This window comes from Macaca thibetana, chromosome 11 (genome assembly GCF_024542745.1).
Source record: "Macaca thibetana thibetana isolate TM-01 chromosome 11, ASM2454274v1, whole genome shotgun sequence".
NCBI lineage: Eukaryota > Metazoa > Chordata > Mammalia > Primates > Cercopithecidae > Macaca > Macaca thibetana.
The window spans coordinates 49130158-49147639 of NC_065588.1; the positions used below are offsets into that span (position 1 = coordinate 49130158).

The window sequence follows — 17482 nt, forward strand, 5'->3', positions numbered from 1 at the left end:
AAGACCCCACTTCAATACCGCCTCCTGCATGAAGCCTCCTGTGAGTGCCAACCCTTCGCTCTAGACTACAAGTAATTTTACTCTCCTCTGGACTGTCATGTCCTTCATTTGTAACTTCCAAAGTCATTTATCTGTCTATCCAGTTACCAAGTTCTTTATGTGCATGTTTTTATCTAGACATTATCATCTGTACTGAAAGCTCCTTGAAAAGAGAGTATAATTATTCTTTCCATAATGGGTCCCCATTGCCCTACACAAACTAGGCACTCAGTAAACATTATTCAATTGACATTTGTTAAACAGCTACTATATGGCAAGCACAGTGGCCCTGGAATGTCAAGATTAATAAAGTCATGGTTCCTGTCCATAAATAATTTATAGACTAGTGGTTTGTTGAGTAAATGAGTGAATGGGTGGGTGGATGGATGGATGGATGAATAGATGGATCATGGATGGATGGATGGATGGATGGATGGATGGATGGATGGATGGACGGATGGATGAGTAGATGGGTGAATGGGTGGATGGCAAATGACAATCAAAACACTTTCTCCAGAAAGTGTCTTCCCAGCTTATCTGGCTTCTCGTCCACTTTCTCGAATTTTTGAGGATCAAATCCACAACAATCAAGTAAAAAAAATGCAGATGCAGAACAGTCCTACCTTGACCCAAAGCCAAGCCAGAAAACCATGGGCAGCAATGAGCCTGAGTCTGGGGCTCCCACCGCCAAGACCGTTCGTGGCCACAACTCTACACTCCCGGCCTTCTCAGTGGAATAACGAGATGACTGTTCAGACTCTACCATCAACACGGAAAAAAAATGGAATGGTGCTAAAATGGCGTTTTTCTCTTCAGCCTGCTCCCTCCCTTTGTCCCTCGTTGGCCCACTATTACCGTGTCCTGAGGGCCCACAAAGGGGGCCCACCTCCCTCAATTATTTCCCCACATAGCTGTCTCACTAAACCCTGAACATCCACCCAAGACATGGGAGCAGTCATGCCTTATTCTGAGGTCCTCTGGTCTTAGAACCCAAAGCCTGGGCCCCATCAGTAAGTTAAACCAAAACCCCATGGTAGGACATTAAATAAGCCCCTCTTTGCTGTACCCTTCTGGTTTTACTAGCAACGAGGTAGGGAGACTTCAGAAGCATTAGTGAGAACTTTCTGGAACTGAGAGGGCTGAACCCAGAGCAGAGGGTCTTGGTGAGGTGGGAGGGATCTAGGCAAACATAACAGTTGCTTAGGAGCCGACAGGTGCCTGAGCCAAAGTGATGGTGGGACTGCAGTCAGGGCTGGGAGCCGAGAGCTTGGGGAATGGAGTCAGGGCAGATGAGCCAAATAAACCAAGTTAGAGATTTGCCAACCTGCAGTTGGGCCCTTCAGATGTGAAAAGTGATTTCTGTATACTTAGAGGTGAAGCATTTAAAAGAAAAGGGAGAGCATGGGGCCTCCAACAGGGCAGATAATGCAAACCATGTCTCCCTGTTTCCTGAGCACTAGGAGCTGGCCAGAATCCAATTCGAAAGATCAGAGAGAAGGGTGGTACCTATTATCTCAGCAGTATATTTACCCTAAATATCCCCTCTGACTAGCCAACCAGCTTCAAACATATGAATCAAGGCCAGGATGCACTCTCCTGGACTGTTCTAGAAACAGAGATCAATGTGAAGATTTTTCATCTTTTATGTAAAATAGAAGACTTTTTTTTGAGACAGAGTCTTGCTCTATCGCCAGGCAGGAGTGCAGTGGCGTGATCTCAGCTCACTGAAACCTCTGCCTCCTGAGTTCAAGCGATTCTCCTGCCTCAGCCTCCCTAGTAGCTGGGATTACAGGCTCCTGCCACCACGCCAGGCTAATTTTTGTATTTTTTGTAGAGACGGGGTTTCACCATGTTGGCCAGGATGGTCTCGATCTGTTGACCTTGTGATCCGCCCACCTTAGCCTCCCAAAGTGCTGGGATTACAGGTGTGAGCCACTGCACCCAACCTAAGAGACTTTTTATATAAATAAGAAACACTGACACGCTTACATAGCCATGTGCTTATGAATACAAACACGTTTATTCTAAGATGCACATACACACATATAATCTATGGCCTGACCTTGCAGTGTAAATCACTGAGTTCAACCAAAGAGACACTGAGAGGCACGGAGGGCCGCTCAGGCTGGCTGCTCCCACACTCAGGGGGCATGGGAAATGCTTTAACCTGCCCCTTGCCTCTCCGTGAGGCCCGTCACAACCTGCAGCCTCCTGGTGGGCGAACCTGAGAAGCTCCACCCCTACTTCCAACACTTAACTCCTCCTCCCCACTCCCAGAAACTAAAAAAAAAAAAAAAAAAAAAAAAAAAAAAAAAAAAAAAAAAGAGCCCATCAGCATTTTGCCAGGGGAGGAGTGCAGCCCTTAGAAGAAGTCAAAGCCGCCAAATGCGGCTGGCTGTAGAGACTTCCTGGTCTGACACATGGGGCTCAATGAGCCCTAAGACAATGGGGACTTTAGGGCCAGGCTGGTGAAGGACAGAGCCCAGGTTCCTCCTGGCAAAGTCCCCTGCCCAGAGAGCACAAGCCCCTGAGATTAATGCTTTGCTGCTCTGTCCCCGCTTTCCCAAAGGCAGAACAACCCTGAGCCTACCTTGGATCTGCATGAGGGTCCCATGGGCAGGGACTGGTCTTGGGAAAACCATGTGCCTTTCTGCCTGCACACCATGAGGCCCCATGGACACAGGGCTGGAGGAACTGGAGCCTGAATGAACTCTGTGGCAGTCAAGGGTGGGAGGTGCAGTTGGGTGGCCAAGGCAGAGAGTGCATTCTGCATCTGCGGCAAACTGATTCGGGTCAGACTGCAGAGCAGGAGCTGGGAAATCTTTGGAAAAGGGGAGACTTTGCTTTTTTTCTACACTCAGACCAATTCCAAGTACCTTGGACCAATTCCAGTATAGAAAAAGGGTGTCCTCAAAGGCTCTACCCAGACCCCCACCTCTGACTATCCTCTCCTCACTTCTGTAATTAGACAGCTCCCTCCACTGCTGCTCCAGAAGCCCTGCTCCACCTCCAACATTCTTTGCCACTCAGGGAGAGCACCACAGACATAACCCCAGGCACCCCTGAGGAGCTGGGGAAGTGAGCAGCTCATGAAAACTCTAGGAGAATGACGCACATGCATGCCTCCTTCCAACAACCGTGACCTTGTTGATTCTTGGAACAGGTTCCTGAAAGCCTTGTTGGGCCAGTGAGATTTAGCCCCATGCATGGAATTTCATGAAAATCTTGCTAGACACAGAGTATAAGCACTCTCATAAGCTCCATAACTTCTTGCTCTATATTCAACAGAGACCCCTGGCCTGCTTCTCTCACACCTGTCAAATGCCCCCCACCTGCAGACTTAAACCCCTTCCCTCCAGGTTTATTCCAGGATCAGCATTGAAACAGTGCTGCCCCAGGTTGCCCTACAATAGCTAATGTTTGTGTAATTGTCGGCCGCCCCTTGTATCTGTACAACTGCCCTGTAGGCAGCCTTCGGCCTCTATACACTGTACTTCTACCCCAATAATTCGAGCAACCTAGAAGTAGAGACCTGAGAAATTATTCGATGACCCAGATCTGTATAGAAGAATCCTTCAGACCCTCAGGAATCCACCTTCACCAAAATTGTCTAGTTATACAGGATTTTAGAGACCCCTCCCCAGGGAAAAACGACCATTGCTCAAAATGAATGACAATAGCATTTTATTGAAGATTCACCTGCAGATGGATAAGAGGGAATGACAGGAGTAGAATGGGACACTAAGTAGTTCTTGTCCTAAGCTTGCAGGGCCAGGTGCTACCAGGTGATGGAAAAGTAGTTTGGTCCTGACGTAGATGGATAATACAGGATCTGGTGGGAGATGGCATTGGGCTGGGAAGGGACATATGTGACCCCAATAATTCTGGAGATGACACTCTTGGTCATTTTCGTCTCTGTCCATAGGAGGTGAGTTGTCAGCTGACATCCCTCCCACTCCAGGTGGGTCACCAGGCTCAAATCGAGAAGAAGCTACCAAACTCCAAGAGGCAGAGTCCCTGTCCCAGCCCAGGAAATCATCCTGGGGCAGAGAGACCCCATGGGATAGTGGAGGGGACACTAGTAAGACAAGCCCCAGAGAGGGAGGATGGAGGTAAAGTGAAGGAAGCACAGAGACACCAGTGCTGGGCCCAGCCGGACACAGTGAGCTGCAGGGACCTCATTTCCTCTATCGTCTCTTGTTCAGGGTGGTGGTAGAGATGATCTTGCTACTGGAACTGCCAGAGACACTGCCACCAAACCCAAAGCCACTTCCAGAACCGGAGCCAAAGCCACTACTCAGGCCAAACCCAGAGCCACTTCCTAATCCTCCACTGATGCCTCCAGTGCTGGTGCTACCTCCAACCACAGCTGCAGAAAAGACACAAAGGACATAGTTATTCCAATGGTGCCAGCACCCAGGGGTCTCAGCCAAGACCTGGGTGAATGAACAACTACAGCAGGAGCAGAAGGTACTTACAGATGCTCACGGCACTCTGGCATTCTCCAGACATTCTGTGGGGGAAAGAAAAGGCAGTGAACCTCAGGGAGCACAGAATTTCATTCAATAAGCCCACCTCACTCACCTCTCTTACCCTTGAGCAGCCTCTGAGTTTGAGGACCCAGTGTGAACCTGTTATCTAAGCTGTCCTGGTTCGTAATGCACTGGCACAGCACTGACGCTTGCAGCCCGGCAGAGGTACAAGCTCATGGCCCTGGACCTCTCCGGCCCTCATGTTCACACCCTGCCTAACCCCTCACCTGCACTCCTCGCCCTCCAGGAGTTTGCGGTAGGTGGCGATCTCGATGTCCAGGGCCAGCTTCACACTCATGAGCTCCTGGTACTCACGCAGCATTCGTGCCAGCTCCTCCTTGGCCTGCTGCAGGGCAGTCTCCAGCTCTATGCGCTTGCTGTGGGCGTCTTTAAGGGCATTCTCACCACGCTGCTCTGCATCAGCCACGGATGCCTGAAGAGTCTGGCACTGTTGACAAAGGCATTAGATAGGTGGTCAGCAGTGCCCTGCCTTCAAGGCCTCTACACCTGTCCCCTCCCCTGGTCCAGCTTTCCTTGGGTCAGGATGTCAAGATTCTATCTGTACTGCCCACTTTCCCTGACACTTACACATCTCATTCACTCCAGCCATAGCCCCCCAATGCCTCCACCTGACTGATTAAATAAAGATGAGCAAAAACCCATGAAGAAGAGCCAAGAAACCTATGCACCAGGAGCGTCATGTTGTGCCAACTGGGTTATTGCTGAAAAAATCTGGGTATGGCTTGCACAAAGAACTGTGAATTCCCAGCAACAAGCTCAGGGTCTTCTGGCCCGATGCTTTATCTGCCTGTCCACTCTGGAGATGTCTGCCTGAGGCCCCTGGCCTTGTGCTTCATCTGGAAGGGAGAGACACCCACCTGCTTCTTGATGTTCTCGATCTCTGCCCGCAGCCTCTGGATCATCCTGTTGAGCTCTGCGATTTCACTCTTGGTGTTCTTCAGGTTGTCACCATGTTGGTCAACTGAGATCTGGAGCTGCTGGACCTAATACTCAAGAAAACACAGAGAACCAGGGGTCAGGGGCATCTGGGTAGGGTCCATTCTCAAGTGAACTCAGTGAGAATTGCCACAGGTGGCAATTCAGACCAGGACCAACGATGCCTGGAAATGTCTGTTCGTATCTGACTTCTGTTGGTCTTGAGCTAGTGATCCCCTGTTCACAGATGTAAAAAGCAGAGCCCCAGAGCCAGCCCCATCTCCTGAGAGATCCACACCACCCACCTTGGTCTGGTACAGGGCCTCGGCCTCAGCCTTGCTCCTCTGGGCAATCTCCTCGTACTGGGCACGGACCTCAGCAATAATGCTGTCCAGGTCCAGGTTGCGGTTGTTGTCCATGGAGAGGACCACGGACATGTCGCTGACGTGGGTCTGCATCTGGGACAGCTCCTGCAAGGCAAATGTCTCACATCAAATAGGCTTTTCCTAGCCCCTCTAGGAAAGCCTTCACTGACCTGATACAGGCTCAGATAGGAGCAGAGCTGGCATTCACAATGTGTAGGAAGAGGAGAGATAGGTAAAGTTCTAAGCAGAAATCAAGTGGTTGTGACAGCTCAGAATGGAAGAGCAATGCTTCTAGTCTTTACTGGTCCCCAGGAACCATAAGCCACTCTGTCTAATGCAGTGAGTGTCGGTGTGTTGGATGGAAGGGAATGGAACAGATCCATTTCACCAGAAAAAATGCTAGACAGCAATGAATTCTATTCCAAGCACTCTTTAGATCTAATCACCCCTTCTAAGACCAAGACTACATCTGGTTCTAAGAATCTCCCGATTGAATTTCCCACTTCAAACCTTTCTATGCATGACCTTGATGAGAACCCACTGCCCTAAAATAAGGGAGCTGGAGTCCTTTCAAAGAACTGTGAACCCCAGCCAGCAGCATCGCAGACAGGGGATTCCCTTTCCCTGAATGGAAGGGAGGATCCCTCACCGCATCATAGAGGACCTTCAGGAAGTTGATCTCATCATTAAGACTGTCCACCTTGGCCTCCAGCTCCACCTTGTTCATATAGGCAGCATCCACGTCCTGCAGAGGAGGAAGGAGGATAAGAGATGAGGAACAGGAATGCCAGTGGGGGGGGCGGGGTACTAAGTGACACCTACAGATGTTCTCAGCAGCATTTAGGAAAGTCTACTCTTAGGAAAGACTACTCAGCAGCAGGTGAGCTGGTGGGGGACCAATTTTATATATTCTTCCCTTAGAGCCACCTGAAGACATGGAAGTTGATTATCCAAATAGGCTTTTCTAATAGTATGGAGATCTCTCAAAGAACTAAAAATAGAATTACCATTGGATTCAGCAATCCCACTGCTGGAATTCCACTCAAAGGAAAAGAAATCATTGTAACAAAAAGATAACCTGCACTCATGTTTATCACAGCACAATTCACAATAGCAAAGATATGGAATCAACATAAGTGTCCATCAACAGATGATTGGATAAAGAAAATGTGGCACATATACACCATAGAATACTACTCAGCCATAAAAACAGAATGAAATTATGTCTTTTTGCAGCAATGTGGATGGAACTGGAGTTCATTATCTTAAGTTAAATAACTCAGGCACAGAAAGGCAAGTACCACATGGACATAGAGCGCGGAATGATAGACAATGGAGACTTGAAAGAGGGAGGGGTGGGAGGGAGGTGGACAATGAGAAATTACTTATTGGATACAATGTATGTTATCCCAGCAATGGATACACTGAAAGCCCTGACTTCACCACAACACAAACTATCCATGTAACAAAATTACACTTGTACCTCATGAATTTATAAAAATAAAAATTGGCAAGGTGCGGTGGCTCACACCTGTAATCCCAGGACTTTGGGAGGCTGAAGCAGGCAGATCACCTGAGGTCAGGAGTTCGAGACCAGCCTGACCAACATGGAGAAACCCTGTCTCTACTAAAAATAAAAAATTAACCAGACGTGGTGGCACATGCCTGTAATCCCAGCTACTTGGGAGGCTGAGGCATGAGAATCACTTGGACCCAGGAGATGGAGCTTGCGGCAAGCCAAGATTGCACTCCAGCTTGGGCAACAAGAGTGAAACTCCATCTCAAAAAAAAAAAAAAAAAAAAAAAAAAATGCAAATAGGCTTTCCTCCCTACCTTAATTCCTTAGAACCTGGTTTGGTTACCCACTTTCTTTGACTGTATAGATCTAGGTAGTTCCAAGTAAGTGGAGATGAGGCAGAGAAGGACCAAACCCATGACTTCAACCAAAGACCACTCCCCAAGGGAAGGAGCACCCTGAAGGCACTCCCTACCATCCTTCGTCTCTTACCTTCTTGAGGACCACAAAGTCATTCTCAGCTGCTGTGCGTTTGTTGATCTCCTCTTCATATCTGGGGGTGGGCACAGGGAGAAAAAGACAAAAGCCCACAGTGAGCTGGTGTTTCTCAGATCTCTGCTGCTTGTTTTCAAGCATTTCCAAACAAATTTGGAGATATCCAGGTAATCAGTTACATTTCCCATGTTTATACAGATATTCATTTAACCTACATTCACTGCATTCATTGAATATAGGAAGTACCAGTTTAGGCCAAGGTTTATTCAGAGACATGAAAACCAAACTTTAAAGAGGCTGTTTTCGAGAGAAAACCCAGCAATGGTGTAGTTGATTTAATATCCATGGAAGGGCTGTACTTTTGGCCATTTTGGCAGATTAAATTCTCAGCAATGTCATCAGAACACTCCATTTTCCTTTGTTTGGTGGGTGAATGAATTGAGAGAGAGGGTTGGTATTTACTTTGTCAGTCCTATCCCATAGTGAGTTTAATGAGAGGTGCTGTGTATTCAGTGTTCACTCTGTGTACTGAAATATGCCACATGCTTTCTCTATTTCATGTTATTTCATTTAATTCTCACAATCCATAAAGTAGGAATATTATTCCCATTTGAAGATGAATAAAACTGAAGCTCAGAGAGGTTCAGCAGCTCACCCAAGGTCACATAGATAGTAAGTGAGGACTCAGTATGCAAACCAGCTCCATCTGTCTCTACAGCCTGTATTCTTCTGACCATATTATACTGCTTTTCATCTATTTGGGTTCTGATCTTGTTTGTATATGGCAGACCCAAATCCCTGAATCTATCATTGAATTTCCATTTGGAACAACTTGTGGTTACTAGACCTCACCCTGTGAAAACGTGACTATGTCGATGTAGGAAAACAGACTAGAGGGCCTTCCTAGCCACCTTCAGAGCCTGAGATTCTAAGCCACTGGAGAGAGGCCCGGGAGCCTGGGTGTGGCTGGGCACATGTGTCAGATGGCGTCCCTTCCTTCCTCCCCACTTACTTGGTCTTGAAGTCCTCCACGCTGTCCTGCATGGTCTTCAGCTCAGACTGCAGGCGCCCTTTGTCATTGACCAAGGTATCTAGTTGCTTCCTCAGGACACTGAGGTAGGTCTCAAAGAGGGGCTCAAGGTTTTTGCTGGAGGTGCTGGTCGTCTGCTGCTGGAGCAGCTTCCATTTGGTCTCCAGGACCTTATTCTGTTGCTCTAAGAACCGCACCTGTGTTGATAAAGGCACCAGCCAACTGATAAGGGCCTGAAGTGTGGCAGGAGGGCCAGCCAAGGCCAACACCAACCCAGTCAATCCCAGGGAACCACATGGCCCAAGAACCACCCAAGTAGGGCCACTATGTTGCATCTCCAGGGCACCACTCACTCAGGTCAACATGATGGCCCCATTCTCGAGCCCATAGCACCAAGGGGGTCACATATGTTGTGGAGAACAGAGTACAGCCAGAGCAGCAGGGCCTGACAGTGCAGCAAGAACAACTTCCTAACCACAGGCACCCAAAGCCCCAAAGAAGAACATTAAACTTCTGTGAAATAACAAAATGAAATTAGGAGACATCACAGTCTGGAGGCTGTTGCATTCAAAGTGATCCTGACCCAAAGCAAACAAAAGATAAAGTCACTACAGACTTTTTTAATAAGCTTACTTATCAATGGACCTGGTGTGTCCCTGTGAACCTGTGAACAACTGAGTATAGATATTTAAAACCAGGGCCCTATACACATTATGAGTCTCACCTAAACTCCATTCTGCAAAGGACTTCCCTGAACTTTCCCTCCCTCTATGAAAAAATCTATCCAGATGAACCAAGACAGCAGCTTAGCATGACATTTCCACTTTATGAGCCTCAGAACCGAAAGGAAAGCAGGTAAGGGAGACTGATCACATTTTGAACTCGAAAGGTAAAATGAGATGAGATGAGACAAGGATGCATCAAAGAGCCCTGAGTTTTTGCTGTCATATCTGCATGTCCTACAGTCACAGTAAAACCTCTTTAAGCTACTGTGGGTTTATTCAAACTAGCAAGAAGAGCAAATATGCACCTTATTCTACTCCAAGAGTGTTCATTCTTGCCCCATATGTCGAAGCTGCCTAAGACTTTGATGCCTGGTAAACCAGGGCAATCTGGACAAAAGGGCGGCACTCATCCACCCAGTCATCAATCTTTGGATGACTCGGCTCTCTGGGGCTGCGCTGCTCACTATCATCCATCATGCATGACTGTAACTGAGCTTAAAGAACTTGAACTTCTAGACATTGCATGAAAAAGGAAGTTGGGCTACAAAAAGAAAAGACCTGTCTCCTCCTTTCTTCAAACAGACCCAGACATGAGCAGTATTGTTTAATCAAAGGAATGAAAAAGGTAAATTTCCAAGGCCCTGGTGAGACCTAGAATCTGCCACTGGAGCCAGTCCCTTTTTCACTTGCACAATCAGCTTAGTTTTCTTCTGTTGTAAGAGCAGAAGTGGCCATTGTTAAGTGATTAGTGGAGTTAACTGCATTATATTCAAAACCAAAATCTGAGAAGAAGCAGAGAAATAATGAACCCACTTTATAGCTGGGATGACTAGAGCCACAAAAGTCAAATGATTTGTCCAATATCCCACAGCATGTCTAGGGAAATCCAAACATTTAACTGCCTTGAGCCTCGCACCTTCCCACCAGCCATGGGACAAAAAAAGGAAGGCCAAAAGTCACGATGCCCCTTCAACAGCTGGAGAATTGGGGCCCGGGGAAGTTCAGCGGTCTTCCCAGCACCTGTGGTAGGCTCAGGTCTGAGACCCCACGACTCAGGACCCTTCTCTTCTAACTGCCCCTCTCCGGCCGGGGACATAGCTCACCTTGTCGATGAAGGAGGCAAACTTGTTGTTGAGGAGCTTGATCTGTTCTCGCTCCTCTGTCCGGACTTTCTGGATCTCAGGGTCAATCTCCACGTGGAGGGGGGTCAGCAAGCTCTGGTTGATAGTGACCTCCTGAATTCCCCCAGCAGGGCAGACAGGGAAGCCAGGGCCACCCTTACCGCTGAAGGAGCCCCCAAATCCACCGCCAAAGCCACCAGTGCCGAAGCCTCCAGCACCTCCAAAGCAGGCGCCTTGTCGTGACCCAGCCACACTCATGGAGATGCTCTTGTTCCCCCCGAGGTTGTAGAGGCTCCTGCTGCCAAAGCCCCCAGAAGAGCATCGGCCAGCACCTCCGGACACGGAGACTGAGCTGAAGGCACCTCTCTTGCCACTGCCTACGATGGCTGAGCCACAGCTGAAGCCCCGAGGCCCGCCTCGGACACACTGCTGTCTGGCAATCATGGCTGCAGAGAGTAAGCTGGGAGCTATCAGAGAAGCAAGAGGGCCCAGGCCAGTGAATGCTGGAGTCCTCAACCTGGGTCTCTTATATGTGCTGGAGCAGCAGGGCTTGGTTGCAGGGGCATAAAGAGAAAAATCTGAAACATCTCTGGGCTTGGCCCTTGGCACAAACCCATCCTTCCCGCACCTGTTGAGCATGTCACTAAACACACCTACAGAAGTCATCTGGAGGGCACAGGTTACTGGATCCCATCACACTCCTCTCTGGGAGAACCTGAACCGGTGCCCCAGGGCTTCCTAATCAGAAGCCCCTGCCTGGGCCCAGCCCTCCAGGTCCCCACCCACTGTACCTCCATCTCTCCAGCCTCACAGTACCTCCCTCCTCCAGAAAAGACATCCCATCACCCATCCTCTCACCCTACAGAATGTGGAGTTAGAGGGCCTGAGTTTGAGTGCACAGTTTGCCACTTCCCAGCTCTGCAAATCGGAACAAATTGTCCTCTGAAGCCCAGTTGCTTTCCCTATAAATTGGAAGTAATACAAATATTTGCCTTACCACTTCTCAGGATAGAGTGAGCTAGTGATTAACGGAGTGCTCTGTAAACTGTCAAAAGCCACATGTATATTTGTTATTCTTAGCATTCTTATTCCTCCACATGTACTTGGCTCCACGTACCCATAAAAAGGGGAATATTCTGTATGCCAGCCTTAGCCTTCTAAACCTAGATCCAGATTCACTTCAACTTGGCCAACAGCTACTGAGAAACTGCCAGGCATGGAGCTAGGTACTAAGGAGATGGGGGAAGACAAAACATCTTCCCTAAGAAAACCCTGACTGTCTTTCTCAGCCCTGGGTACCCATGCTGCCTTGCAGGCCTCCCTTCAGTCTGTGCTCGCACAGTTCTAGACGGGCGTTCTCCAGCAGGGTCTGGTGTTGTGCACTCTGCGACTCCATTTGCTGCCCAGTTGTTTGCTAGGCGCGTTCTGATTTTCTATAATGGTGCAGAATTCGGGGCAAGAGTTCATCACTTTTTTGCTGCTGGGGATCCCTTTGGTTGAATGATGAAACCTGTGGATCCCTTCTCAGATCAATGTTTTTAAACGCAAAATCCTAGTTTTAAGCCATAACTTAAATTTTTCCCAGCTGAGTGTAACAGATCTGTGTTCAAATCCCTCCTGTTGCCACTAACTAGCTGTGTAACCTTGGGCGGGCCATCTAACCACTCTGAACCCATCCAATATGGTTTGGCTCTGTGTCCCCACCCAAATCTCATCTTAAATTGTACTCCCATAATTCCCACATGTTGTGGGAGGGACTCGGTGGGAGATGATTGTATCATGGGGCAGTTTCCCCCATACTGTTCTTGTAGTTGTGAATAAGTCTCACGAGATCTGGTGGTTTAATAAGGGGAAATCCATTTCACTTGGCTCTCATTCTTTCTCTGGCCACCACCATGTAACAAGTGCCTTTTGCTTTCTGCCACGATTTTGAGGCCTCCCCAGCCACGTGGAACTGTAAGTCCAATAAATCTCTTTCTTTTGTAAATTTTCCAGACTCAATTTGTCTTTATGAGCAGCGTGATAATGGACCATCCAATCCATCTTCTCATCTACCAAATGGGACATGTGCCTCACAGGGAATGAGACAATGTCCCCATGGTGCCTGGCATATAGGAGGTCAGCAGGCATTCATTCTCTTCCTGCCCAAGCTTTGCCATTGTCATTTACAAGGAGATATCTGTTGTCTTTGTTCTCCCTCCTTTTCTCAATTCCTCATGGATGAAATGACCCCAGGTCTGAGGAAGAGTGGTCACCGGCACCTGATTAATCCCACAGACCCAAGCTGCCCCTAGCTGAATGAAAGCTGGCCAGGGAGAGAGTGAACGGCTGCCTCCATGCACAGACAGAAGGCAGGGGCCAGTGCTGAGGACAGAGTGGTCAGCAGATCCCACCCCAGATGCAGGGATGCAGGGAAGGCCAGGCTGGCTGAGAGCTCAGCCAGCTCCTTCTCCAGCCACTTCCTCCCTTATCCCCATTCCCCCAACCCCTCCTACCCCTACCTGTGGTCTGTCTCTGCCAAGATGGCCTCTAAGTAAGTGGAGAGGGGTGGAGGGACTGTGGTCGTAAGGACTGGAGTCCTCAGACCACATCACGGGAGAATGCCTGGGTCATGGGTCAGTCCACCTGCAATAGGTGAGCATTCTAGAGCCAGAACCATCTCCTAGAAGGAAGGGGTTGGACTTTCACTGATCCTTTCTGCCCAGATTCACCAAACGCCCACTTTGTGCCAAGTCCTGTGCTGGATGCCTTACCTACACTTGATCAACTAGTCTACTTAGAGGCTCTATGCGGTTAGCACCATTAACCTTCCTTTCAGAAGCTCAGAGAAGTAAAGTAGCTCCCAGAGTCACACAGCAGCACGTGATGGAGGCAGGATTTAAACTCACATTAGTCTGGTCCCAAAGGCTCCATATTCTATGGCCTCTCACTCACATATGGCCTCTCACTCACACTGTTCTGCCTGGTATAAAGTCACTCTGTTTAAATTGTGTCATAACCAATGCAGAATGGGCACCCGAATAAACCTGATGGAACTGGCTGTTTGGGTCAAATGGGCTCTGGGAGCACTAGCATCCCAGGGTCTATCAATTTCCACTCTTGCTCCTAAGGTGGGCATGGTTTGGAAGGAGGGTGGGAACTACTGCAGGTCTTTGGGGGCTGCAGCTGCAGGAGCAGAGGAAACATGTGAGCATCCCCCTTGGGAAGCTGAGGTCCAATTGCCTGGTTTCCTGCCCCAGAGGACATGGTAGGACCACTGGGATCTCACCCTGAGTGAGGGCCAGAGCTCAGTGCCCCCGGCTGCCTCACCTCAGCCTCTGCACCTGCCATTCACTGCTTTCTTCTCTGGTAGCCCCTGGGGTTTGATGGGGACTATCACAGGCCAGGGTAGAGGCTTTGCCTGAGCACATGGCTTGTAGTGTGCTTATTGGGTCTTTTACTCTATGGCTGTAACACTCCAACACTAGGAGAAAATGGTGTGGGTTCACTGCCCCTAAAGTTGTGTCTACTGCTTAGAACAAAAAGCAAGCCAGAAGCTAAGGGGATTTTCAGGGAAACAATATAGAATATGCAATCAGTCTTATTTTATGCCTGTCGGGCACCCAAACCAAGGAGCTGCAACTGAAGTACTTCTCATGAAGGTGACTTGAGATGTTCTATCCCTGATACAAGAAGGAAGACAAAGGAAAGGCAGCGGTGCCTCTTGGGTGGAAGGGATTCTCTTTTGGAACTACCATTATATGCTGAACACTAGATGCTTCTTCTAACAACCCGGCCAAAGAAGTGTTTTCCTATGTCCAGTTTGGAGCTGCAGACATTGAGGCTCAGAGGGGTATGTAACTTGCCTGAGATCACACAGCCAGGAAGTGGTAGAGATGGGAAGTCAGTCCTATCTGTCTGACTTCAAAGCTTGTGACCTTACAATGTATAAAACGGTAGATACAATGTTTTATATGAGTGACTGGCCCGCACAGAATCTTCAGGGGAAAAACGTACACAGCAACTTATACAGCCCAGTAGCTCATGGTCCACCAGGACGGCCATGGTGTCTGGCCAGCAGACTGCAAGCTCCGCAGATGCGGCTCAGCTCCTTTCTGTCCTTACCCTCGGCACATGGTCAGTTGCTTGGTTGATGTGGCCCTGTTCTTACAAGTACCCAATAAGATATGACACTGTCCTGAGGGGCCAGTTTTGTATCCTCCAGTTAACTAAATCCAAATTAATTTCATGACAAACCCTACAATAAACCCAATCCAAACAGGAAGAAATTTCTAGTCTAGAGCCACATTCTGTGTCCTTATTATTAAATCAGAATTGCAAGAAGCTCACAAAATCTTCAAACTGAGCCTGAGAAACTGAAGGTAGACATAAGGAAGAACTTCCTATGCAAAAGCGCCTTTACACCCTAGAGTGAGAGAGAAAGAGAGATGAGTTTCTTTCCCTGAAAATGGGACAGACATCTCCTTCGTATCTGGGCCAGAGGCAGGCGGCTGAACAAGGTACCTCTACCCATCAGCCACAGCTAAAAGCTGGTCCCCTGCCCTTCCCCAGACCCCCACACGCAGATTCTGCTACTGCCCTCCGTGACCCTTCCTTGTTTGGCAGCTGTTCCCAGTCTTTTCACAGAGGGATGAGCAGCTGACAGGGGTGTGGAGCCGGGCGGAGGGAGTGTTTGCTCAGGGCTTTCTGGGTGAGGGAGGCAAGCCCTTCACACATTCAGCCCTGGGATTAAGGGATCCTGAGGGCTTCTGTCACTCTCAGCTCCAAATCCGCTGTGTGGTGTGGGAAAGTGCTCCTGCCCTCCCTGGCCAGGCAGGCACCCTCACCCCATTCGGTCAACCAACTTCAACTGCCCCACCGGGCCTGAGTCATTCTTGAGGAGCCAGAGCCAATATGGGGATCGGAGATTCTGCAGAAAAGGGCCATCAGCGTTTTAAGGAGAGGCCAGTGAGGGCAATGAGAGGATGGGCACTCCCGAGAGCCAGGCGTGGGGGCCTGTACCCAGGGGCTCCTCTTTCCCCAGGCCAGAGAGCTGCCCCTGCTGGCCTCCTACCCCGGGCATATACAGGCAGGGGCTTCCCGCATGTTCTGGCAGCAAAAGCACCCTCACAAACAAAATCACGCGCACAGCCTCATGAGTAAAACAGATAAGGGGAGATAATCCAGTTGGTGCAGAGGAGGGGACCATGATACTTCTCACCTACTGACCTCCCCCTGCAGCCCTGAAAGCAGCCCTTAGGGTCCTCAGTTTGGAAACCCCTGGGTCTGGGCCATTCCCATCCTTCAACAAGTATGTCTAAGCAGCACATTACTGTTGGTGGGCCCTCCTGGGCTGCAATATAATCTCTGAGGTTTTTTTCCATGACAATTAAAAGTTTCTATTGTTCAGTTTTTGAGCCCTAAATAGAATTTTTTTGAGACAGGGTCTCCCTCTGTCACCCAGGCTGCAGTGCAATGGTGCAATCACAGCTTACTGCGGCCTCAACAGCCTCAAGTGATCCTCCCACCTCAGCCTCCCAAGTAGCTGGGACGACAGGTATGCATTATCAAACCCAGCTAATTTTTGTATTTTTTTGTAGAGACGGAGTCTCACCATGTTGCCCAGGCTGGTCTTGAACTCCTGGGTTCAAGCGATCCACCTGCCTCAGCCTCCGCCTCCCGAAGAGCTGAAATTACAGGCATGAGCCACCACACCTGGCCTATGATCTCAGTAAAACTGATTTTTGTTAACACTGCCATTAAGTTACCATGGCTTTGGATAAATTCTTCCCCTTCCTCAACCTGTTTTCTTATCTATGAAATAAAAAGTTTGGAGTCGATTGCATCCAATGCCCCTTCTAGCTCCAGCACCCCCTCCTCTCTATTCCTTTTTCTATATAAGCAAAATAACCTGGTGGTTAAGAGCTTGGGTTATGGAACCAGATTACTTGGATTCCACACCTAGCTCTGCTACTTACTAGCTGTGTGACCTTAGGCAAGTTACTTAACCACTCTGCCTTATTTTCCTTCTAGGCAAAATTAGGATGATAATAGTATTTGTATTACAGGCTGCTGTGAAGATAATCAGTTAAAGGCTTCACAGCAGTGCTGGCACACAGTTGGCACTCAATGAGCATTAGCAAGTATTCCTCAAAGTGTTGTACATGGGGTGGGCTATACTCCATCTGTCTGAGAAGGGAAGCTAGAGACCACCCAGGCTGGTGAGGCAGAGCTGACCCTAAACCGCTAGGCCTTTGTGTTCCTAAGCTGGAGGTTAGGGTTTGGCTGAAAATCCCTCTGCTGGCCTTCCACAGCCCTGGAGGAAGCTTTATCAGAACTCTTCGGGGCTCCTCTGAGGAGGACGGGGTGATCAGGCCTGAAGAGTGAGGGTTGCATCCCAGCAACGGCCAGGAGCCCTAAGGGGTTGGCAGCACTAACATTGCCAAGGAAGGGAGCAGTGTGGTGACAGCCTCGGGTCGGGCCGACTGGTTTGGTAGCAGGGTGGGGAGGGCCTGAGAGTTGCAGGGCTGAGAGGCCAGCCAATTGGGGAATCACTTGGGTACAGCTTGAAGAATGGGGTCCAGGCTCAGAGTAGAGAACTGTGGAGATGAAGAGGAAAGGAGGTGATATCAGGAGACACACGGAGGAAGGAGCAGTAAAATTTAGCAAGTGATGGAGGCAGGAGTAGGACAGAGGTAGCTTCCAGGGTCACGGGACAGAGGGCTTGAAATTGCAGCCCTGGAC

The 17482-nt window shown here is 49.0% G+C and overlaps 1 protein-coding gene across 1 annotated transcript; it reads right to left on the bottom strand.

Moving 5' to 3' along the window:
• Window positions 1–3706: 3706 nt before the first annotated feature.
• On the bottom strand, window positions 3707–11259 carry KRT4 (keratin 4). Its single transcript, XM_050748830.1, has 9 exons — window positions 10742–11259; window positions 8896–9110; window positions 7881–7941; window positions 6522–6617; window positions 5813–5977; window positions 5450–5575; window positions 4799–5019; window positions 4518–4552; window positions 3707–4408 (listed from the first exon to the last, which is right to left on the bottom strand). The coding sequence occupies exons 1-9, from the start codon at window positions 11201–11203 to the stop codon at window positions 4227–4229; spliced, it is 1563 nt and encodes a 520-aa protein (XP_050604787.1). The 5' UTR covers window positions 11204–11259; the 3' UTR covers window positions 3707–4226.
• Between the last annotated feature and the right edge of the window lie 6223 nt (window positions 11260–17482).